This window comes from Nerophis ophidion, linkage group LG04 (genome assembly GCF_033978795.1).
Source record: "Nerophis ophidion isolate RoL-2023_Sa linkage group LG04, RoL_Noph_v1.0, whole genome shotgun sequence".
Taxonomy (NCBI): domain Eukaryota; kingdom Metazoa; phylum Chordata; class Actinopteri; order Syngnathiformes; family Syngnathidae; genus Nerophis; species Nerophis ophidion.
In genome coordinates this window covers 21,768,805-21,794,375 of record NC_084614.1, presented here as the reverse complement: position 1 = coordinate 21,794,375, position 25,571 = coordinate 21,768,805, and the positions used below count along the sequence as shown (strand labels likewise).

General features: G+C 41.1%; 1 protein-coding gene across 3 annotated transcripts in view; it reads right to left on the bottom strand.

The window, feature by feature from the left end:
* Positions 1-3,303: 3,303 nt before the first annotated feature.
* Positions 3,304-25,571, bottom strand: part of trim46b (tripartite motif containing 46b) — a 63,361-nt gene continuing 41,093 nt past the window's right edge. For 2 of the 3 annotated variants that reach the window (XM_061897432.1, XM_061897433.1), the window contains exons 8-12: positions 25,334-25,455; positions 21,588-21,929; positions 16,220-16,449; positions 5,533-5,600; positions 3,304-5,458 (exon numbers count right to left, since the gene is read on the bottom strand). In XM_061897432.1, the coding sequence (XP_061753416.1) occupies positions 5,017-5,458; positions 5,533-5,600; positions 16,220-16,449; positions 21,588-21,929; positions 25,334-25,455 (1,204 nt within the window). In that variant the 3' untranslated portion in view covers positions 3,304-5,016. Of the gene's footprint in view, positions 5,459-5,532; positions 5,601-16,219; positions 16,450-16,832; positions 16,892-21,587; positions 21,930-25,333; positions 25,456-25,571 lie in introns of those variants that run through there. The other variant, XM_061897434.1, reaches the window with a different exon arrangement.

The window sequence follows — 25,571 nt, the reverse complement described above, 5'->3', positions numbered from 1 at the left end:
CCCACCCCGCTCCCCATGTCTCACTTTGACATCCCCCGCCCCCACAACAACCACTCCCAGTCCTCCCACCGCTTCCCGAACCGTACCAAATGATGATCACAGAGATTACATATGGGTAATTCCTTTAAAAGAATAACCCACGCTGTGTGCTTAATACTCCGAGCGAGGATTACGCAGACCCCTACATGTGTCTGTTGTGGCTGCATACCTCCAGTCAGACTAAACCCAATCTGTTGCAGATTTGGACGCAAGAAAGGAGGTGCGGATAAAGCCGAGCGTCTGCGAGGAGGTGTGGGTGGAGTGTTTCTTTTATTTTTCCATATGTTGCAGAGCCACTGTTGTGCTCTCTGCAACGTGTCCCAATACTTCTGTGCACCTTTGCATTGAAAAATACCAAACCTCGACTCTTTCCAATTTTCCCTCCCTCCTAATTAAAGACAAATGTGATTTTTGTTTTTTTTCATCATGAAGCTCTTAAAGAGTGTAAACTGTGGCCGTCCATTTACATTACATTTACATAAGGAATGCTAAACACCTACACATGTATTGTAATACCTTTATTCAAAGCAGATGGGCCCCAAAAAAAAAAAAAAAAAGAAATTCCCTGGCTCTCAGTCACCAGCTGAGCATGCTTTACTTGGCGCATATGTGAGATTCCACAAGTGATGTATTATTATTATAATTGTATTATTTTTTTTATCTGTTGTTGTTAATCAGGAAAGGACAGGAAATATAGTGTTGAATAACGACTGTTATAGACAGCCAACAGGGGGCGACATTGACACTAAAAACTCTCAATATTCTCCCTTAATAAAAAATAACAATAATAAAGTGAGTAATTAGTGATCATTATTAATTTAAACTACTTTCGAATTATTATTTTTTTAAATGACATTTATCACCGTTATTTACTTGCCAACAAAATGTAAATAGACCTAAAAAAACAAAGATCCCAATATTTTGACACAAATTATTATTGTCAGAATGTCATACACATAAATATTTTACTTGAATATACGTCATGTATTTGCTCCAAGGGCCTCACCTGCCATCATGGAAAGAAAAAAATGTGAAAAGAAAAAAAAAAAATTATATTCTTATATGTAAGTTATTTTGCATTTAACTTCACCAGTTTTAAATAATTTTTTATTCAAAATCGCTTAATTTTCACATTAGCCGTTGAAATACTGAGAATTACTTGCGGTGAGTCACAGCCAGCTGAGCCTCCCCGTCACCGTGGATTGGGCAATGACTCGGCTAACTGCTGTCTGCTGTGCAGTGAGACCTTATTGCTGTATGAATTATATTATACATTTCCATAGTTTAGTTAGCTGAGGTATATAATGTACAGTGTATTTTGTCAACAACTGTATGTGTGTAACGTATTTTTTTTGTGCTGGGCAATCATAAAACTGCTCCGAAGACTATGTGAGGCACCTGTTCTCCGGCCTCCTGGTGGTAGAGTGCGCCAGTGATCCCAGAGATCATTCTTGCACTACTCGGCTAGGCCGAAGCCGGTATGTTTTAGAAGTTGTCGTTTGCCTGCATATCGTAAAAACAACGGTCCAAAATTTTACAACTAATTGTAAACTTATAGGTGCCGACCATCAGGGCCAAGTTGCGACGAAAGAGTGTGTCGATGTTGAGATATTACGCCGAGTTGGTAAGTGAATTTGTTTGCTAATAGTAGCTACTAGCCGTACCCATGTATTTTCAATGGGCGGTTCGCATCGGGTTTTAATCCCGTTTCCTCCAATGTTTCTGATCCGATTGAATTTATCTTTATGTCGAGTCTTTATTTTGGGTACTTAAATATGGTGACTGAGTATTGTGGCGTTTTAAGGCCATCTGCATTTTTTATGTTACAGTAAAGACAATGAATGAAAACTAACGCTGGAGCGTGGTTACACCTGTCATAGTGACAACACTGTGTACTGTTGTGTTTGTTATTTTCTACATACTTGTGATTGTTTAATATTGTTAATGTTAGCAGTATTATTGCTAAAAATTATAATAATAAGTGTAATTAATTTATACTATACTATACTAGCTAAAGTACCTCCTACAATAAGTTAAAGTACCAATGATTGTCACACACACACTAGGTGTGGTGAAATTTGTCCTCTGCATTTGACCCATCCCCTTGTTCACCCCCTGGGAGGTGAGGGGAGCAGTGAGCAGCAGCGGCCGGGAATCATTTTTGGTGATTCAACCCCCAATTCCAACACTTGATGCTGAGTGCCAAGCAGGGAAGAATGCGGGTATGAGCTTTTAAACATAACCCGTTAACTGCTGCCAATCAAACAGTGAATAAGATACTCCATAGGGTTGATATGTTTATAAATCTGACTGTGATGAAGTCAGTGCCTCACCAGCCATGAACCTCACCGTACGTCACTGATTTGCTCCAAATCTGGTAGCAGTTTTGTTTACAGTCCTAACTATCCGCTGGAGCTTGTGCGCTCAAAATATTTTGTGTGATTAATGTGCATGGTTAATAAGAATTATTGTTTGTGATTAATGACATGAGTTAACTGGTTATTTTTAACTTGTTACAACCTTTTTCATTCTCTGGAAATAAATGGGATTTTGTTTTACTTTGTTTAAATTCAAATAAACTAGATTGGTCGGTCTTTTAAGCTTATTTTGGGTTTGGCCTGTACTCTTTAGTTTCATAACTTTGTTAATTTTATTTCATTTGTTTTGTTGATTCAATTTAATATTCATTGTTTATTTTTAAATATTGCTGTGCATTAATATCTGCCCCTCTCTTCCATTTTTAATAACTTTTTCATCCACTTTGTTCTTATTTATTCTCTTAAAAAATATATATATATCCAGAATCTCTTAAGATATTTTGGGGGGAAATTTATATAAATGTATATATAATATTTAATAAACATGTATGAGGATAAAAGAGCCATGAAGTAAGTCCAGTCAGGAAATCAATATTTATATGGGTTTGTCAGCATTTTGTTGGATTTGCTGTCCTCTAGTGGTTAAAAGAAATAACAACAAACGAAAACCTTTTTTTTTTTGCAATCTATTCTGTTTACTATTTTTTTTTTTAATACATTTTCTTTTAAAAACATTCTGCCAGCAGGTGAAAGTTAGCATGGTTTGAATCTATTCACAAGAACAAAAATGGTGTTTGTTTACTTCATAATAAAACTTTTTTTTTTTTTTTTTACAAATAAAGGGTCTTTAGAAACCGGCTGTTGGACAATGTTTTAAACAATCATGTGCGGAGGAGGGACATGTATTAGAATCACGAAACACAAACACAACCATTGAAACTAGCGATTAGCTGCGTTCCAGAGGTATAATTGGAGCTTCTAATTACAGTGTACTGCCTCTCCTTCCCCCTAACAGACCACATTTAAACAATAGGATTGGAGGATTGCTTGTTACAGATGCACTTTTACTCACGTTTTTAAACAAAGCACATAAATTGAACATTTAAGGACATGGGATGGAGAGAGTGGTACGATACGGACATTGCCGTTTCCATATGAGTTGGGAAATTGTGTTAGATGTAAATACAAACGGAATACAATGATTTGCAAATCCTTTTCAACCCATATTCAATTGAATCCACTACAAAGACAAGATATTTGATGTTCAAACTCATAAACTTTATGTTTTTTTGCAAATAATAATTAATTTAGTATTTCATGGCTGCAACACGTGCCAAAGTAGTTGGGAAAGGGCATGTTCACCACTGTGTTACATCACTTTTGCTTTTAACAACACTCAATAAACGTTTGGGAACTGAGGAAACTAATTGTTGAAGCTTTGAAAGTGGAATTCTTTCCCATTCTTGTTTTATGTAGAGCTTCAGTCGTTCAACAGTCCGGGGTCTCCGCTGTCGTATTTTACGCTTCATAATGCGCCACACGTTTTCGAAGGGAGACAGGTCTAGGGGGCCAGGAAAGTACCCGCACTCTTTTTTTACGAAGCCACGCTGTTGTAACACGTGCTGAATGTGGCTTGGCATTGTCTTGCTGAAATAAGCAGGGGCGTCCATGAAAAAAACGTTGCTTAGATGGCAGCATATGTTGTTCCAAAACCTGTATGTTGCTTTCAGTATTAATGGTGCCTTCACAGATGTGTAAGTTACCCATGCCTTGGGCACTAATGCACCCCCATACCATCACAGATGCCTGCTTTTTAACTTTGCATCGATAACAGTCTGGATGGTTTGCTTCCCCTCTGGTCCGGATGACACAATGTCGAATATTTCCAAAAACAATTCTAAATGTGGACTCATTAGATCACAGAACACTTTTCCACTTTGCATCAGTCCATCTTAGATGATCTCGGGCCCAGAGAAGCCGGCGACGTTTCTGGATGTTGTTGATAAATGGCTTTCGCTATGCATAGTAGAGCTTTAACTTGCACTTACAGATGTAGCGACGAACAGTATTTAGTGACAGTGGTTTTCTGAAGTGTTCCTGAGCCCATGTGGTGATGTCCATTAGAGATCACCCCATCCTTTCTTGTGAAAGACTGAGCATTTTTTAGAAAGCTGTTTTTATACCCAATCATGGCACCCACCTGTTCCCAATTAGCCTGCGCACCTGTGGGATGTTCCAAATAAGTGTTTGATGAGCATTCCTCAACTTTATCAGTATTTATTGCCACCTTTCCCAACTTATTCGTCACGTGTTGCTGGCATCAAATTCTAAAGTTAATGATTATTTGAAAAAAAAAAAAACATTTGTCAGTTGGAACATCAAATATGTTGTCTTTGTAGCATATTCAACTGAATATGGGTTGAAAATTATTTGCAAATCACTGTATTCCGTTTATATTTACATCTAACACAATTTCCCAACTCATATGAAAACGGGGTTTGTAAATAAGTAAATAAATAAATAAATAAGACAGCCAGGCGACAAGTGCAAGCATCAAAGATAGTGTCGGGCACAGCTAACACTACTAAAGCGGCGCTTCTTGCAAATAGAAACTTAATTACATTGCATATTTGTTGCTAGAAATTGTTAACATTCCAAATCAGTTGTTGTTCAAATTGGAGACGAGGCGCGGTTGGATGGTCACCCTCCTCACGGGCGTCTGATCCGCACTGCGGTTGGCCACCAGCTCCTGGAGCTGCAGCGCCCCGCCGCCGATGAAACAAAACGCGGGGCACACGGGGCCCGAGCAGTCCACGTGGCCCTCCCACAGGGGGCGCAGGGAGTGGGCGTCGTAGAAGGTGACGCGGCCCTTCTCAAAGTCCAGGCACACGCCGAGCCGGGGCGGCAGCGGGTAGGTGAGGCCCGCCGGGGCGGACGGGGCGTTGCCGTTGGGGTCGGAGCGATGGCCGTTGTTGTGGTGGTGGTGGTTGGTGTGCTGGGGCAGGTAGATCTTACCCATGCCCATGGTGAGGAAGCAGAAGGGCGGGGCAGAGTCCACGCCGTCTTCTGCACCGCTGTCATGGCCGCTGTCTGGGTCGTAGCTGGAGGACATTTGTTTATACTGTTATTGCTATCAACACTGTGTGTATTTACTGTAAGCACTTCTAAATCTCACCGGGGACTCGCCATGTCCTCTGGTAGATGAAACCACTCTTGTAGTTTGGACTCCAAACCAACACCAACCTGGAAACCAGTAATATAATTTCATAGTGAATGAAGCTGCTTTGCATGATTCTTCAAATTAGGAGTGGGCACAACAAATTCAAAAAGAATCTTGTAGCATTCACTACTTTGTTGGCTCAAAGACTTGTTGTGTTAAGTTGGAAGGCAACAGCGCTTCCTTTCCATTAAGTTGCTCTTTATTTTTTCAAGCTGATAAAGGTTAGGCTGATATTGAATGGTTGTTTCTTTAAAGTAGGGGTCCCCAAACTTTTTGACACTAGAACAATTAGATTCGGGCGGGTGGCGGTTGAACCATTTGGAAATATATGATATACATGGTTCAGAGATCGGTAACTTTTACCGTTCAAAGAGCCATTTTGGACCCGTGTCACAAAGCGAAGAAGACATTAGTTGACGTAAACATTCTGAAGTATGTCTGCCGGCAGTCACCCAGTTAATAAGTATTAGGGTGTGCTATGAAGCCTTTTCCTTTGATGCCTTCTACAAGATGTACAAATTACTTGCAAGTCCAGCAATATGTTGTGTGTGGCTTCCACTGACACACCCACATGACTGCAAGGCATACTGTGTGACGCAGAGTACACTGATGGTTGTGATATAAACAATGTTAACACTCTTACTAATATGCGCCACGCTGTGAAGCCACACCGAACAAAAATGACAAACACATTTCGGGAGAACATCCTCACAGTAACACAACATAAACGCAACACAACAAATACCCAGAATCCTTAGCATCCATGACATTTCCTGACTATATTATACACCCCACTAGCAGCAAACACCCCCCCCCCCCCCCCCCCCCCCCCGTGTGTCGGTAAGGTGGGCGGGGTTGGGGGCGGGGGGTGTAAAGTATATTCAGGAATGGTCATGGATGCAAAGGATTCTGGGTATTTGTTGTGTTGCGTTTATGTTGTGTTATTGTAAGGATGCTCTCCCGAAATGTGTTTGTCATTCTTGTTTGGTGTGGCTTCACAGCGTGGCGCATATTAGTAAGAGTGTTAAAATTGTTTATATCACAACCATTAGTGTACTCTGTACCACCCAGTATGCCCTTCAATCTTGTACGTGTATCTGCGGAAGCTGCATACAACATGTTGCTGGACTGGCAAACGGTTTGTACATGTTGTTGAAGGTGTCAAAGACAATGGCTTCACAGCACGCCTTTATTCTCGTTATCTGAATGAGCACCATCGGATATTCGCGAGAACATTGGCGGCTCCCATTACCTTCTTTACTTTGTGACATGGGTCAAACTAGCTCTTTTAGTGGTAAAGGTCGCCGACTTTGGATATATAACAACGGGCGGGTGGCGGGCGGTTGCGGTTCTGATAAAATGTTGGTTCGGGTGGATGGCGGGTGGATGACGACTTCAGTGATGCGGTTACGGATGATATAATTGCCTATCCGCGCATCTCTAATATACAGGACTGTCTCAGAAAATTAGAATATTGTGATTAGTCCTTTATTTTCTGTAATGAAACTAAAAACATGGAAATGTCACATTCTGGATTCATTACACATCAACGGAAATATTGCAAGCCTTTCATTATTTTAATATTGCTGATTATGGCATACAGCTTAAGAAAACTCAAAAATCCTATCTCAAAAAATTACAATATTTCCTCAGACCAAGTAAAAAAAAAAGATTTATTACAGCAAAACCAGATCAAACATTTGAAAATGTCAATTAATGCACTCAGTACTTGTTTAGGAATGTTTTTGAACGGATTACTGCATAAATGCAGCGTGGCATGGAGGCAATCAGTCTGTGGCATTGCTGAGGTGTTATGGATGCCCAGGATGCTTCAATAGCGGCCTTCAGCTCATTTGCATTATTGGGTCTAGTGTCTTTCAGCTTCTTTTTCACAATAACCCACAAATTCTCTATGGGGTTTAGGTCAGGAGAGTTGGTAGGCCAATCGCGGACAGTAATGCCATGGTCAATACACCAGTTACTGCTGGTTTTGGCACGTTGGGCAGGTGCCAGATCATGCTGGAAAATGAAATCATCATCTCCATAGAGCTTTTCAACAGATACAGCTACAATAGCCGTATTCTCATGGTCAAGCCACTCCTGAACTCAAGACAACGCAAGAAGCGTCTGACTGACGGACAGTTGCAGAGTGGTCCTGTTTTCAGACGAAAGCAAATCTTGTATTTCATTTGGAAGTCAAGGCGCTGTAGTCTGGAGGAAGGCTGGAGAGGAGCAAAATCAAAGTTGCTTGAAATCCTGTGTGTTTCCACAGTCAGCAATGGTTTGGGGAGCCATGTCAGCTGCTGGTTTTGGTCCACTGTGTTTCATCAAGTCCAGAGTCACTCATCTAGGGTGGACGCTCCCCTTTCCTCTCCCTCATCTCTCCTGCTTGCTTCTTTGTTTTGTCTTGTCTTAACTTTCTTGTTGCCTCTTTTTGCACTGCTCTCCAAATCTAAACATTGGAACTATTTAACCGGCTTCAACAAAATTGACAAGATCTTGGGTTTGGGGGAACCTGCTGTCGTGACGAAGCGGTTGTTGCTGGACACACGACGGACTCTTGGGAGAAGAAAGAGGGCCGCGTGCCTGGCGACCCTTTTCTGTTGAGGACGTGAAGATATCCACCTATTCGGAATTATGACAACAGGACATCTGCTGATCGGAGTAAGCGTTGCTCTGGTTTGTCGACAAATTGGAAGTTGCTGGCAGTCTTCAAAGTACCCCAAAACTGCCACAAATGATTGGAGGATGCAGGAAGAACTGTGGATTAAATCGGACTGTCTACCCCGCAGTTATTTAGGACCAGTCATAGACAATTTAGAGTGAAAAGCAAATTTTATTTTCACTCGCATACAAAATCATTCTAACTTGGATTGTTTCCCTGGCTTCGAAACTGTCCCGAAGAACAGCGCAGCAAAGACACAACAAACTCCCTTCTTGTCTCTCATGGACATACACCTGTTGACTTTGGACGAGACGGAACAATACATCAAGGCCGCGGAACAGAGACATACTACGGGCTTATACACACACACATTCACAAAAAATATACACCACACATACACCCCCCCCCTTCCCCAACCCAACGCCCTCGACGCAAATCCCATAGGGGTGATGAATGGATGGTCAGCGCTTGAAGAGCTGCGGCCTACCACCATGACCTTGAACTATCTTCCCTCTGTTGCTAGATATCTCGAGATGTATGTTGAAATATGTATATGTGCTTTGCTATGGAGGTTTTTTTTTCCCACTCCGAACTGGGCCCCCTTAGGAGCCCAGTCTGGAATGTATTTTTTTACTCATCCTTCCCCAGCGTTTACCTTTTTCCCATCTTTTACGGGGCGCCTTATGGCGACCCATCAGCGTTCTTTTTCTGTAACTCTGTACGCTGTTTGTTTGTCTCATCTTGAACAGGTTTGTGCTGAAAACAAAGTTTCGTTGTACTTGTGCAATGACAATAAAGACTTATCCTATCCTATCCTAATGCAGCTGTGTACCAAGTGCTTCCATCTGTTGTAAAGCTCTATGGAGATGATGATTTCATTTTCCAACATGATCTGGCACCTGCCCAAAGTGCCAAAACCACCAGTAACTGGTGTACTGACCATGGCATTACTGTCCTCCATTGGCCTGCCAACTCTCCTGACCTGAACCCTATAGAGAATTTGTGGGTTATTGTGAAGAAGAAGCTGAAAGACACCAGGCCCAATAATATAAATGAGCTGAAGGCCGCTATTGAAGCATCCTGGGCATCCATAACACCTCAGCAATGCCACAGGCCGATTGCCTCGATGCCACACTGCATTGATGCAGTAATCCATGCGAAAAGATTCCTAACCAAGTACTGAGTGCATTAATTGACATTTTCAAATGTTTGATTTGGTTTTGCTGTTATAAATCTTTTTTTTTTACTTGGTCTGAGGAAATATTCTAATTTTTTGAGATAGGATTTTTGTGTTTTCTTAAGCTGTATGCCATAATCAGCAATATCAAAATAATAAAAGGCTTGCAATATTTCAGTTGTGTAATGAATCCAGAATGTATGACATTTCCATGGTTTTAGTTTCATTGCAAAATATAAAAGACTTTATCGCAATATTCAAATTTTCTGAGACAGTCCTGTATATTCACATGCACACGCATACACAAGTCTCCAAAACGTTAACCACCATGTTGCTATAATAAAAAACAAACAAAGGAAAATATAAAAAGTGGTACTGTTTTTATAGTATATATATATATATATATATATATATATATATATATATATATATATATATATATATATATATATATATATATATATATATATATATATATATAAATTCCTCGCGCACTAATTGACTGAAAGAGCGCGCACTTGCCGCTGATGATGTCACTTCATCAATGGGAAAATGCATTTTTCGACAATATGATTTGCCTGAGCGCCTAGGAGAGTAAAATTGATTAGAAAGGATGGATTAAAAAAAAAATTCAAATTAGAAATAATATACCGTATTTCCTCGAATTGCCGCCGGGGCACTAATTAAACCTCTTCTCACTCCTGCGCTTACCAAAGGGATGGGGTAAAAGTAAGCATGCGCTAATTATTTTAAAACCTCTTCTCACTCCCACACTTACCAAAGGCATGCAGCAAAAATTTGAGTGTGATGTAAGCTTGGACCTGGCATGGTCAAACTCGTGATGTCACGAGTGACACTTCCCCTGTTATCATTTTCAAAATGGAAGAGGCTGATTTCAATACCGGTAATTTGAAATCGCATAAAGGGAAGAAGATTAAGAGCTATTCAGTAGGATTTGAGTGTGATGTAAGCTTGGACCTTAAATCCTACTGAATAGCTCTTAATCTTCTTCCCTTTATGCGATTTCAAATTACCGGTATTGAAATCAGCCTCTTCCATTTTGAAAATGATAACAGGGGAAGTGTCACTCGTGACATCACGAGTTTGACCAGGCGGTAATATTAAGCATGTGCTAATTATTTTTGCGAAGCGAGTTTGACCCGGCAGTACTATATGCCCTGCGGCAATTCAAGGAAATACGGTAATTGTTTGTTTTTTTAACTTGGGATTTCCCGTGGGCCGGAATTTGGATGCTGGTGGGCTGTATCGGGCCCGCGGACCATAGTTTGGGGACCCCTGCTTTAAAGTTTCAAGAACTGTGGGGTGTTTTTCTGAAATATCGCCGTGGTCAAACGTTTACATGCATTTGTAAAGAACATAATGTCATGGCGGTCCTGAGTTTCCATTCATTTCTACAACTCTTATTTTTTTTGTTAAACAGTGATTGGAGCTCATACTTGTTTGTCATGAAAAAAACATTCATGAAGTTTGGTTCTTTTAGGAATTTATTATGGGTCTACTGAAAATGTGACCAAATCTGCTGGGTCAAAAGTATACATACAGCATATTTGGTTACATGTCCCTTGGCAAGTTTTACTGCACTTTTGGTAGCCATGGTTACCATGAATTGATTAACGTGGACCCCGACTTAAACAAGTTGAAAAACTTATTCGGGGGTTACTATTTAGTGGTCAATTGTACGGAATATGTACTGAACTGTGCAATCTACTAATAAAAGTATCAATCAATCAATCAATCCACAAGCTTCTGGTTGAATTTTTGACCACTCCTCTTGACAAAATTGGTGCAGTTTAGCTAAATGTGTTGATTTTCCTGACATGGACTTTTTTCTTGAGGCATTGTCCACACAGGACTTTGGAAAGGCCATTCTAAAAACTTCATTCTAGCCTGATTTAGCCATTTCTTTACCACTTTTGACTTGTGTTTGGAGTAATTGTCCTGTTGGACCACCCAACTGCGCCCGAGACCCAACCTCCGGGCTGATGATTTTAGGTTGTCCTGAAAAATTTGTAGGTAATCCTCCTTTTTCATTGTCCCATTTACTCTCTGTAAAGCACCTGTTCCATTGTCAGCAAAACAGGCCCAGATCATAATACTACCACCCCCATACTTGACGGTAGGAATGGTGTTCCTGGGATTAAAAGACCCACCTTTTCTCCTCCAAACATATTGCTGGGTATTGTGGCCAAACAGCTCGATTTTTGTTTCAGCCGACCACAGAACTTTCCTCCAGAAAGTCTTATCTTTGTCCATGTGATGTCAGATGAAACAAAAATGTAGCTGTTTGGCCACAATATCCAGCAATATGTTTGGAGGGGAAAAGGTGGGGCCTTTAATCTCAGGAACACCAACCATCAAACATTGCAGTGGTAGTATTATGCTCTGTGCCTGTGTTGCTGCCTATGGAACTGGTGCTTTAAATGGGACAATAAAAAAGGACGTTTACTTCCAAATTCTTCAGGACAACCTAAAATCATCTTGGGCGCAGTTGGGTGTTCCAACAGGACAATGACCCCAAACACACATCAGAAGTGGTAAAGGAATGGCTAATTTGGGCTAGAATTACGTTTTTTAAACGTTTTTCCCAAAGTTCTAACTTAAATATGTGGACAATGCTGAAGAAACAAGTCCATGTCAGAAAACCAAAAAATTTAGCTGAACTGCAACCATTTTGTCAAGAGAAGTGGTCAAAAATTCAACCAGAAGCTTGTGGATGGCTACCAAAGGCCCCTTTTTGCAGTGAAACTTGCCAAGGGACATGTAATCAAATATTAACATTGCTGTATGTACACTTTTGACCCAGCAGATTTGGTCACATTTTCAGTAGACCCATAATAAATTCATAAAAGAACCAAACTTCATGAATGTTTTTTGTGACCAACAAGTACGTGCTCCAATCACTCTATCACAAAAAAAAAAAAGAGTTGTACAATTACATTTTGAAGATTGTGTGGTTGGCTTCGGGCCGCTTGACGAATGTAATGTGTGACATGACGGAGAGACAAAGCTGGATGTAGTAAATAATTGTGACGAAAAGTAGCTCATATTAGGAAGTTTTCTCTTTTTATTGTTATTTCATTTAATTATTGTAGTTAATTGTTTGTGCATTTGCACTGTGAGTGACTTAGTTGTAAGTTTGTGTATATTTTGATGGATGTTACACAGTAACAAGGTACCGTATTTTCCGGACTATAAGGCGCACTTAAAACCTTTTTATTTTCTCAAAACTCGACAGTGCGTCTTCTAACCCGGTGCGCCTAACGTACGGAATAATTTTTGGTTGTGTTGACTGACCTCAAAGCTATTTTATTTGGTACATGGTAAAATGATGAGTGTGACCAGTAGATGGCAGTCACACATAAGAGATACGTGGAGACTGCAATATGACTCAAGTAAACAACACAAAAATGTTATATGTTCTGTTGAAAATATAGAACATTACACACGGCGCTCAAAAATCTATCAAAATGTTTTAGTACGACTTCGGTAAGGTATGAAGCCACACCGCTTGATGGATTGTACTGAGCTCCAACATAGGAGTATTATTATGGTGTGAGTACAGTGGGGCAAAAAAGTATTTAGTCAGCCACCGATTGTGCAATTTCTCCCACTTAAAATGATGACAGAGGTCTGTAATTTTCATCATAGGTACACTTCAACTGTGAGAGACAGAATGTGAAAAAAATATCCAGGAATTCACGTTGTAGGAATTTTAAAGAATTTATTCGTAAATTATGGTGGGAAATAAGTATTTGGTCAACCAAATAAAGCTCTCACTGATGGAAGGAGGTTTTTGGCTAAAAATCTCACGATACATGGCCCCATTCATTCTTTCCTTAACACGGATCAATCGTCCTGTCCCCTTAGAGGGAAAAAAAAAGCCACATATCATGATGTTTCCACCCCCATGCTTCACAGTAGGTATGGTGTTCTTGGGATGCAACTCAGTATTCTTCTTCCTCCAAACACGACGAGTTGAGTTTATACCAAAAAGTTCTATTTTGGTTTCATCTGACCACATGACATTCTCCCAATCCTCTGCTGTATCATCCATGTATCCATTTTGGTATAAACTCAACTCGTCGTGTAAGGGGGACAGGACGATTGATCCGTGTTAAGGAAAGAATGAATGGGGCCATGTATCGTGAGATTTTTAGCCAAAAACCTCCTTCCATCAGTGAGAGCTTTATTTGGTTGACCAAATACTTATTTCCCACCATAATTTACGAATAAATTCTTTAAAATTCCTACAACGTGAATTCCTGGATATTTTTTTCACATTCTGTCTCTCACAGTTGAAGTGTACCTCTGTCATCATTTTAAGTGGGAGAACTTGCACAATCGGTGGCTGACTAAATACTTGTTTGCCCCACTGTATAAGGTAAGACTATTATGCAAAAGCAACTTTCCTTACCTTCTGGTACCTGCTGATCTGTATTTGGGATCTGCATAAGTCCTGAAAATTTGCGCGCTTCAGCATTTGTAGTCTGTGTCGACCCCGTAGTCGATAAGCTTCTTCTTTTTCTCTATCTTCTTTCTCTATCCTCAGCTGTTGCCATTTCTAACATAAATCAGTGTAAAGTTCTTACTTATATCTGTCATTAAACTTGCCATGAAAGCGCTAAAAGATACCGGTGTAGTGAGTTTACATTATTCACCCAATGAACTTTTGTCACTAGAGATTTCCGGTCGGACGGTTTTTCACGGAACCTTGTTGTTGTTTCCGGATGAGGAGATGCTGCTCCGTTATTGATTGAAGTAAAGTCTGAATGACATTAAAACAGTTAGCTCCATCTTTTGACACTTCTTCCACTCCCGTCCTTGCAACAAAAATGAAGGGGAAAAGACGCTGTTGAAAGTGAGACACGTAAATAAGACCGCCCACAAAAAGGCGCATCCTGAAGCGACTGTCAGAAAGCGGCTTAACGATGATCTGTAAAATATCATCTATGCAACATTTTGACCAAAGAACCACTATTACATGTTATGTAGACCACAAGGAAGTGTTTTACATTCAGGAAAGAAAAAAAAAGTGAACCCTTTAATACGCCCTTTTGTATGAAAATAGACCTGAATAGACCCGCTCATTGGTAGTGCGCCTTATAATCTGGTGAGCCCTATGGTCCGTAAAATACAAGTACCTTTAGAATCGTTATATACATAGTTGTACTACAAACTCCGTTTCCATAGGTGTTAGGAAATTGTGTTGGATGTAAATATAAACAGAATACAATGATTTGCTAATCCTTTTCAACCCATATTCAATTGAATGCACTACAAAGACAAGATATTTGAAGTTCAAACTCATAAACTTTTTTTTTTGGTTGCAAATAATAATTATCCTAGAATTTCATGGCTGCAACACGTGCCAACGTAGTTGGGAAAGGGCATGTTCACCACAGGGAACCTCGCCTTTTCTTTTAACAACACTCAATAAACGTTTGGGAACTGAGGGGACACATTTTTAAAGCTTTTCAGGTGGAATTCTTTCCTTTTCTTGCTTGATGTACAGCTTTAGTTGTTCAACAGTCCAGGGTCTCAGTTGTCGTATTTTAGGCTTTAAAATTTTCAGTGGTAGACAGGTCTGGACTACAGGCAGGCCAGTGTAGTACCCGGACTCTTTTACTATGAAGCCACGCTGTAGTAACACGTGGTGTGGCATTGTCTTGCTGAAATAAGCAGGGGCGTCCATGATAACGTTGCTTGAATGGCAATGTATGTTGCTCCAAAACTTGTATGTACCTTTCAGCATTAATGGTTCCTTTCCAAATGTGTAAATTACCCATGCCTTGGGTTTTAATTCACCACCATACCATCACAGATGCTGCTTTTTGAACATTGCGCCTTTAACAATCCGGATGGTTCTTTTCCTCTTTGTTCCCGAGGACACAAATGTCCATAGTTTCCAAAAAATAATTTTAAATGTGGACTCATAGGACCACAGAACCGTTTTCCCCTTTGCATCAGTCCATCTTAGATGAGCTCGGGCCCAGAGAAGCCGGCGGCGTTTCTGGATGTTGTTGATAAATGGCTTTTGCTTTGCATAGTAGAGCTTTAACTTGCACTTACAGATGTAGCGACAAACTTTATTTAGTGACAGTGGTTTTCTGAAGTCTTCCTGAGTCCATGTGGTGATATCTTTTGGAGATTGATGTCGGTTTTTGATACAGTGCCGTCTGAGGGATCGAAGGTCACGATCATTCAATGTTGGTTTCCGGCCATGCCGCTTACGTGGAGTGATTTCTCCAGATTCTCTGAACCTTTTGATGATATTATGGACCGTACATGTTGAAATCCCTAAATTCCTTGCAATTGCACTTTGAGAAACGTTTTTTTTTTTTTAACTGTTTGACTATTTGCTCACGCAGTTGTGGACAAAGGGGTACACATTTTTTGGGAAGCTGTTTTTTTACCCAATCATGGCCCCCCCCTGTTCCCAATTAGCCTGCACACCTGTGGGATGTTCCAAATAAGTGTTTGATGAGCATTCCTCAACTTTATCAGTATTTATTGCCACCTTTCCCAACATCTTTGTCACGTGTTGCTGGCATCAAATTCTAAAGTTAATGATTATTTGCAAAAAAAGAAATGTTTATCAGTTGGAACATCAAATATCTTGTCTTTGTAGCATATTCAACTGAAAATGGGTTGAAAATGATTTGCAAATCATTGTATTCCATTTATATTTACATCTAACACAATTTCCCAACTCATATGGAAACAGGGTTTGTACTATAGCGCTTTAATACAGGGGTGCCTAATATTTAGTCCAGACGTACCTTCACTAGGTAGGACCCGGGCTCCACTGAGCACGCCCAGTAGTGTCTACCCTGCGTGATGGCCACGTCTCCCACCAAGAGGTCGGCGGTCATGTGACAGGTAGTGAGCGCGTGGTCGGCCGCCTGCAACAGGGAGAGACCGGGGACGCTGCGGGCCGCTCGTTGCTCCTTGCTTACCACCAGGCGGTCGGCGTGGAGACCCCAGCGGGAGTCTAGGTAGAAGTTGAGCACTGTAGAAAAAAAAGGTGCAGCGTGAAACGGCCGTCAATTGTGGAACATAACAAGGGAAGGCAACATAAAGCGGGAATACACCTCCCAACGCAGGGAGGAGAACACTGAAGGTATCGCTTTTTTTTTCTTCAATTCACAGTAGCAAGAGGGGCTAACGGGGGGGGATGGGTGAGGGAAATGGGGGGTGGGGGGCTGGGGTCGTTCACCACCAATCACGCCATTTAAAGCCACGGATCGGAATCCAATCCGCCTCGTTAAGCCTTAGTCTTAACACGGTGCAAACCTCATCACCGCGGCGACGCATCTCGTCAGAGGGGGGAGAAAGACCGGAGAGGGAAAAAAAGATGTGCGGGGGAGGGGAGCGGAATGGCGTTCCTCTTACGTTCCGTAGGCGGCGTGGAGGTTGGCGGCATGGAAGGAGCGGCTGAAGAGGATGAGAAGCTGTGAAATGGAAATAAAAAGGTGACAAGAAATGAGGAAGTACAGGAAGTAAGGAGGCGTGTTGATGGGGGCGCCTGTGGGGGAGAGGGGATGTCGTGGTGGTAAGCAGAAAAGAGAATGAGTTACTGTTTCGCCATTGCAGACCACCGTCATGTAAACCGACGGGCCTCTTCTGATTTAACACAAGCATTGTGGCTGGTGTTAACACAGTGGTGAAGTGGGTTGCATCAAACCTTGAATAGAACTCACACTTTTAATGGCAAAAAATGCCCGCATGCAAAAATAGACTATCTTCATATTTTTTTGATTTAGTCTTTTAAAACTACTTTAGCCTGTAATAAACATGCAAAATACTAACTATGTTGTTTATAATAAGTATATTTATTCATTGTATTTTTACCCTTTACATGCCATTATGTCAGTCCTTCTCCAATAATGGGGCCCGGTATGATGCCAGTGAAACCCCAGGGAAATGCTTCATCAGTATCATGCAGTTATTAAATGTATTCTTTAATATGATGCTAATCAGGGGTGTCAAACGGTGTGGAGGAGATTCTTTAATATGATGCTAATCAGGGGTGTCAAACTCATTTTAGCTCACTGGCCGCATGGAGGAAAATCTATTCCCAGGCGTACCAAACTGATAAAATCATGGCATAATAGTTTAAAAAATAAAGAAAACTTCGAAATAGTTTTCTTTGTCTTACTTTGGCCAAAATTAGACCAAGCCTATTCTAAAAATGTGCACATTACAAACTCTTCGCAAAACACTTCAAGTGAGTTGAAAATTCTGGGCAAAAAATTTGGTGCGGTTTCTAAAAACACTGAGAGGAACACTATGAACTCAGACATTGTCTCAGTGTATTTACAAAGCCATTAAACTTTAAGCACTTCCTGTTTAGCATTATCATGTTGGCAATTCACCATTTAAAACGTGTTTGGAGAAGCCACAGTGTTTCCTCATACCGCCAAATTCGTGAGCTCCAAAACTGCCACAACACAAATGTGAACATGGTAGATTTAAGCAAAGAATACAATAGAACAAACAACAAATGCAGAAAGTCACATTTTTACAATGGAGTTCAGGGTGCGCATCGCACCATCAACCAATTGCAAGCGCTGCATGGAACTCTAACTACTAGGAAAATGATGGTCATGTTGACTTAAGTCTTTGCATCTTACCACCTTATTTTATATGTTGAGTGGATTATTTACAATAAAAAAAGTTAGTGTGCTTCGCGACAGCATTAGTCAGCCGCCAGTCACAACAGGGACAGCTGAATTCTTGCACCTGCGCTGATTGGAGTAGCGGCAGCCAATCCAGAGAGTGCTTAAAATAGAACAAACAACAAATGTAGAAACTCACATTTTTACAATGGAGTTCAGGGTGCGTATCGTACCATCAACCAATTGCGAGCGCCGCATGGAAATCTAACTACTAGGAAAATAATGGTCATGTTGACTTAAGTCTTTGCATCTTACCACCTTATTTTATATGTTAAGTGGATTATTTACAATAAAAAAAGGTATTGTGCTTCGCTACAGCAACTAGTTACAACAGGTGCAGGTGATTTATTGCACCTGCCCTGATTGGAGTAGCAGCAGCCAATCCAGAGGGTGCTTAAAGTCAGCTGACACGTCATCTTTTAACAGTGTAATGTGGGTTACACTGGAATTGCTATTGCGACGTGTACACACTTTATTTATATTTGGGGGATTTTACCCCTTTGAAGGCCATTTAGAAAACGTATACACAGAGACATATTCATAATATTTCAGTAGCAATGCACTTTTGCAGAAATGTTTTGCTGCTTGCTTTGAATGGGAACGATTATCCCAATCATGTGGACAAGTGTGACAATAGAAAATAGAAGGCCAGAACAGTAAACCCTTGATTTTTACTTAATAAACTTACTTAATTTCAATACATTTCCGCAAAGTAGATATCATTAAACATAAATCGGATATTTTCATGCATTTGCCATGACATGTGATAAAATGGCAACCAAGGTAATCAAAAAGGTCAACCAAAGAACGAGATTCCTCTACAGAATCTCCCCTCTGGTCAACAAAAGCACCTTGAAGACTCTAGCGGGAACTCTCATTCAACCCTTTATCGATTACGCTTGCACCTCCTGGCACCCCAGCACCTCCAAAACCCTCAAATCTAGACTCCAAACATCCTAGAACAAGCTAGTCCGGTTACTTTTAGACCACCCCAGATCACACCTCACTCCAACCCACTTCTCCAAAGTGGGCTGGCTCAGGGTGGAGGACAGAGTCAAACAACTTGCACTGAGCCTGGTCTATAAACTCCGCTACACCTCCCTGATACCGAAGTACATGTCAAACTACTTCCTTAACGACCGCCATAACCACAACACCAGGGGGAGCTCCACAAACCACGTTAAACCCAGATTCCGATCTAACAAAGGTCTTAACTCATTCTCTTTCTATGCCACATCAATGTGGAATGCACTCCTAACAGGTGTAAAAGTAAGTGCATCTATATATTCCTTCAAAACCGCTCTAAAACAACACCTCCTGGCAACTTCAACCCTTTACTAATACCCTCCTCCATTCGCATCCGATCTGCCCGGATTGTAAATAACCAAATGTAAATAATCAAATGTATTTCTAATGTATATATTTGTTCTTATGCTATCTGAACTCACTATGTTCTCTGTTGGCTGTACATATCCTACTAAGTAAGACCTACACTACATTTCTCTGTTGAGGCAATTGTTGATGACTGAAGTACTGATATCGACCAAAGCTCCACATCCCACCCCCCAAATTGTAAATAATGTAAATAATTCAATGTACATACTATGATGATTAACCTGTGTGATGACTGTATTACGCTGATAGTATATATTTGTACCATGATTTGATTAACTTAAACAAGTTGAAAAACGTATTTGTGTGTCACCATTTAGTGGTCAATTGTACGGAATATGTACTGAACTGTGCAATCTACTAATAAAAGTTTCAATCAATCAATCAAATGAATCCAACACACTGTAATGTATAGTTTGGAAAGGGCAGTGGCATGGCAATATGAATATAAATATGAAAAATATATATATTCACCTAACTGCCACCTAACAATTAGTGGTCCAAGTTGCCAACGGGCAATTAGCATGTTAGTATGTTTAAATGTGTTTAGAACGTGTTTAATTTAAAACATAATTTACAGTATAAATAAGGGGTCCCCATTCCAGTTTGGGGGTCCTTGGCATGGAAAACATTAAAGACCCCCTACTAGAGATGCGCGGTTTGCGGTCTCATCCGCGGAGTCTGCGGATAAACCGCGGGTCGGGCGGGTGACATGACGAAAAAATTGATTTTAATTAGATTCGGACGGGTGGTGGTTGAACCATTTGGAAATATTTGATATACATGGTTCAGGTATTCTTTACCATTCAAAGAGCCATTTAGGACCCGTGTCACAAAACGAAGCAGACAATAAGAGACGCAATCATTCTAAGAGACGCAATCATTCTCTAAATTGACTGCCGGTCGTCACCCAGTTAATAAGTATTAGGGCGTGCTATGAGGCCATTGCCTTTGTCACCTTCTACAACATGTACGATCTGTCTGTCAGTCCAGCAACATGTTGTGTGTTGCTTACACGTGCACACGACTGCAAGGCATACTGGGTGACACAGAGTACACTAATGGTTGTGATATAAACAATTTTAACACTCTTAGTAATATGCGCCACGCTGTGAAGCCACATTACACAAGAATGACAAACACATTTCGGGAGAACATCCTCCCAGTAACACAACATAAACGCAACACAACAAATACCCAGAATCCTTTGCATCCATGACAATTCCTGACTATTTTATACACGCCGGTAGCAGCAAACCCCACCACCCCCAGGAATTGTCACGGATGCAAAGGATTCTGGGTATTTGTTGTGTTGCGTTTATGTTGTGTTACTGTGAGGATGTTCTCCTGAAATGTGTTTGTCATTATTGTTTGGTGTGGCTTCACAGCGTGGCGCATATTAGTAAGAGTGTTAAAATTGTTTATATCACAACCATCAGTGTACTCTGTATCACCCATGTATGCCCTTCAATCTTGTACGTGTGATTACGGAAGCTGCATACAACATGTTGCTGGACTAACAAGCAGTTCGTACATGTTGTTGAAGGTGTCAAAGGCAATGGCTTCGCAGCACACCCTTGTTCTTGTAATCAGGTTGAACACCATTGGATATTCGCGAGAACGTTAGCGGCTCCCATTGTCTTCTTTACTCCGTGAAACGGGTTTAAATAGCTCTTTGAGTGGTAAAGGTGGCCGACCTCTGATGTATTTCAACGGGCGGGCGGTTGCGGTTCTGATAAAATGTTGGTTCGGGTGGACGGCGGGTGGATGACAACGTTGGTGATGCGGTTGCGGATGATATAATTGCCTATCCGCGCATCTCTACCCCCTACACTAGTAATGCGGCCTGAGGCTGAGCCACTCATTGGTCATGATGGCAACATTTAGCCATTTGTATGCCTGAAAGTTATTTTTTTAGGCCAAAAATGTATATAATTTGCTTTTAAATAGTGTATTTTAGGCTAATTTAAGGAATAAAGATGGAAAATGTGTAACTTTATTTGATTTTCCACACAAAATAAACATGTAATGGCTCCAAATGTCCCTTTGGGTTAAAGCCGTAGTTGAGTTCTGGTACCTGGTGCTGGAGGGGTGTGCAGGTACACCTCCTCACTGTACTCGCCGTAGCCCGCCTTGTTGCAGCCCCTCACCCGCAGCACGTACACGCTGTCCATCTCCAGCCGGTCGATGACGGCGCTCGTGCCGCTCACCTCGTCCAGCCGCTGCCAGCCCCAGCGAGCGGCGGCCACCAGCCCCCCTCTGTTGCCACCCCTGGACGCGCTGCCGGGTACCACCCCCCGGCGGCGATACTCCACAGAGAAGTGCCAGGCGGGTGCGGAGGAAGGCGGGAGGCGCCAACTCAGGTAGAGCTGGTCGTAGGCCAAGGAATGCTGGGTGTCAAGGACTGGGGCCTGAGGAGCTGTGGCCCAAAAAATATTTTACATACATTATTATTATAATACAAGTGAATTTGTTTATCAAATTTAATACAGGATTAATTGAATTACATAGAATAAAGTAAATATGTATATCCATACAGTATATGTCCTTCATACCGACAGCTATCAGACTGTACAATGCATATGTCCCTTTTATTTTATTTTTTTTGCAAATAATAATTAACTTAGAATTTCATGGCTGCAAGATGTGCCAAAGTAGTTGGGAAAGGGCATGTTCACCACCGTTACATCACATTTTCTTTTAACAACACTCAATTAACGTTTGGGAACTGAGGAAACTAAGCTTTGAAAGTGGAATTCTCTCCCGTTCTTATTTTATGTAGAGCAGGGGTGTCAAACTCAAATACAGAGTGGGCCAAAATTTAAAACTGAACGAAGCCGCAGGCCAGGGTTGAAAACACTAACCTTTTAATAGGGACCCAAACAAGTTTTGCATTGAACATTGAACAAGCAAGGCTTATATAACTTTATAGTGACATGCAAAATCGAGTTTCAAATAATAACAATAATAATTGATAAATATCAATGGCATATCAAATACAATTATAGTAAAAATGGAATGCCTCTGTTCTATTTGCAGCCCCCTGACGTAAAGATCAAAATAAACTTTTTCAACAGGCTAATAATAAATTTGAAAATAAAATAATAATGAATGAATCAAACATTCAAGCCTTGAAGTAGCAAGAGAAAGTGCATGAATAAAACGTTAATTATAGCTCAGTTTGCTACACTGATTTGCTTTAACACTGAATATGGAACAAGCAACGCGTATATAACTTAATAGTGCAAAATCCATCCATCCATCCATTTTCTACCGCTTATTCCCTTTTGGGGTTGCGGGGGGCGCTGGCGCCTATCTCAGCTACAGTCGGGCGGAAGGCGGGGTACACCCTGGACAAGTCGTAGTGCAAAATCAACTTTCAAAAAACAAACGAAAAAATATCAATGGCATATTAAAGAGAATTTAAATTTAAAAAATAATGCCTCTTTTCTATTTGCAGCCTTCTGAGGTAAAAATCAACATAACTTTTTTCCACAGGCTAATACATTTGAAAATAAAAATGTTGTTTTGTTGGTAGCGGGTGGTGTATTTTGTAGTGTCCCGGAAGAGTTAGTGCTGCAAGGGGTTCTGGGTATTTGTTCTGTTGTGTTTATGTTGTGTTACGGTGCGGATGTTCTTCAGAAATTTGTTTGTCATTCTTGTCTGGTGTGGGTTCACAGTGTGGCGCATATTTGTAACAGTGTTAAAGTTGCTTATACGGCCACCCTCAGTGTGACCTGTATGGCTGTTGACCAAGTATGCCTTGCATTCACTTGTGTGTGTGAAAAGCCGCATATATTACGTGACTAGGCCGGCACGCTGTTTGTAAGGAGGAAGAGCGGACGTGATGACAGGTTGTATAGGACGCTAAAGGCAGTGCCTTTAAGGCACGCCCCCAATATTGTTGTCTGGGTGCAAATCTGGAGAAATTCGGGAGAATGGTTGCCTGGGAGATTTTCGAGAGGGGCACTGGAAAAACGGGAGTCTCCCGGGAAAATTGGGAGGGTTGGGAAGTATGAGTATTAGCGATGAATGCGGTGTTACAGCGGCACCTCCGCTGTATAATACCGGTGGGCCAGCTCCAATGTTAATTTGACACTGCCTCAAGGGCCAGATGAAATTACACGGAGGGGCAAATTTGGCCCGCGGGCCAGAGTTTGACACCCATGATGTAGAGCTTCAGTCGTTCAACAGTCCAGACTCTCCACTGTCAAATTTTACGCTTCATAATGTGGCACACATTTTCGATGGGAGACATGTCTGGACTGCAGGCGGGCCAGGAAAGTACCCGCACTCTTTTTTTATGAAGCCACGCTGTTGTAACACATGCTGAATGTGGCTTGGCAGTGTCTTGTTGAAATAAGCAGGGGCGTCCATGAAAAAAATGGTGCTTAGATGGCAGCATATGTTGTTCCAAAACATGTATGTACCTTTCAGCATTATTGGTGCCTTCACAGATGTGTAATTTACCCATGCCTTGGGCTCTAATGCACCCCCATACCATCACAGATGCTGGCTTTTGAACTTTGCGTCGATAAAAGTCTGAATGGTTCGCTTCCCCTTTGGTCTGGATGACACGATGTCGAATATTTCCAAAAATAATTTGAAATGTGGACTCGTCAGACCACAGAACACTTTTCCACTTTGCATCAGTCCATCTTAGATGATCTCGGGCCCAGAGAAGCCGGCAGCGTTTCTGGATGTTGTTGATAAATGACTTTCGCTTCGCATAGTAGAGCTTTAACTTGCACTTACAGATGTAGCGACGAACTGTATTTAGTGAAAGTGGTTTTCTGAAGTGTTCCTGAGCCCATGTGGTGATATTCTTTAGAGATTGATGTCGGTTTTTGATACAATGCCGTCTGAGGGATCAAAGGTCACAGTCACTCAATGTTCGTTTCTGGCCATGCCGCTTACGTGGCGTGATTTCTCCAGATTCTCTGAAACTTTTGATGATATTATGGACCGTAGTTGTTGAAATCCCTAAATATATTGTAATTGCACTTTGAGAAACAGGAAAACAAAACAACTGGTCGATGGCATGAAAGACAATGAACTAAACTTAAACTTGCACTGTGGCAGAACTATGAATAACTAACACAAAAACACTTACTGTGACCGGTACAAGGGGCGTGGATAGCAAGGTAATCGAGGGTGCATGAAGGCATGAGGCAGAATGCAAAAATCCCAGCACGATAAACAGAAAGCAAGTGACATAAATAGTGGCCGTGGTAACTAGAAACAGGTGTGAGAGGCTGATGATCGGGGCGTGACTAGGGGAAACAGGTGGAAACTAATGAGTAGCTATGGTAACAAAAACAAACCAGGAAGTGAAAAAACGGAACAAGAGTCCAGAAAACAAAACATGATCTAACATAAAACCAGATTTACAGGTGTGACAAAAATAAAGTTTATCAGTTTGAACATCAAATATCAATCAATCAATGTTTATTTATATAGCCCCAAATATATTGTCTTTGTAGTGCAATCAATTGAATATGGCTTGAAAAGGATTTGCAAATCATTGTATTCCGTTTATATTTACATCTAACACAATTTCCCAACTCATATGGAAACGGGGTTAGTACATGTGTTTTCTTTTCACGTTGTCATTATGGGGTATTGTGGGTAGAATTTTGAGGACAAACATGAATGTATTCCATTTTGGGATAAGGCCGTCGCATAACAAAATGTGGAAAAAAGTGAAGCGCTGTGAATACTTTCCGGGATGCGCTGTATCACCAAGTGATTGAGTAATTCAATCCAGGTGAGGTCATGACAGAAAATAACTGAGAAGCACTGCGGTGGATTTTATGTCCTTACCTCGTGTAAAATTCAGTTCTGTGAGCAATTTGAGCTCTTTGGAGACGTCCAGCTGGAAGTGCCTGAAAGACGGATCTGCGGCCAGAACAAAGTGCTGCAGGTTTTCTATAGCCTGGCTGAACCTTATGCAAGCACAGAAAAAGAGTGGTTGTAGTTTTGGCGACAGGACCTCGTTATTCTAAAAACATCAAACAAAGAACAATGGTTAGTTTCCTCTCCAGGCCGCTCTAATGGCGTA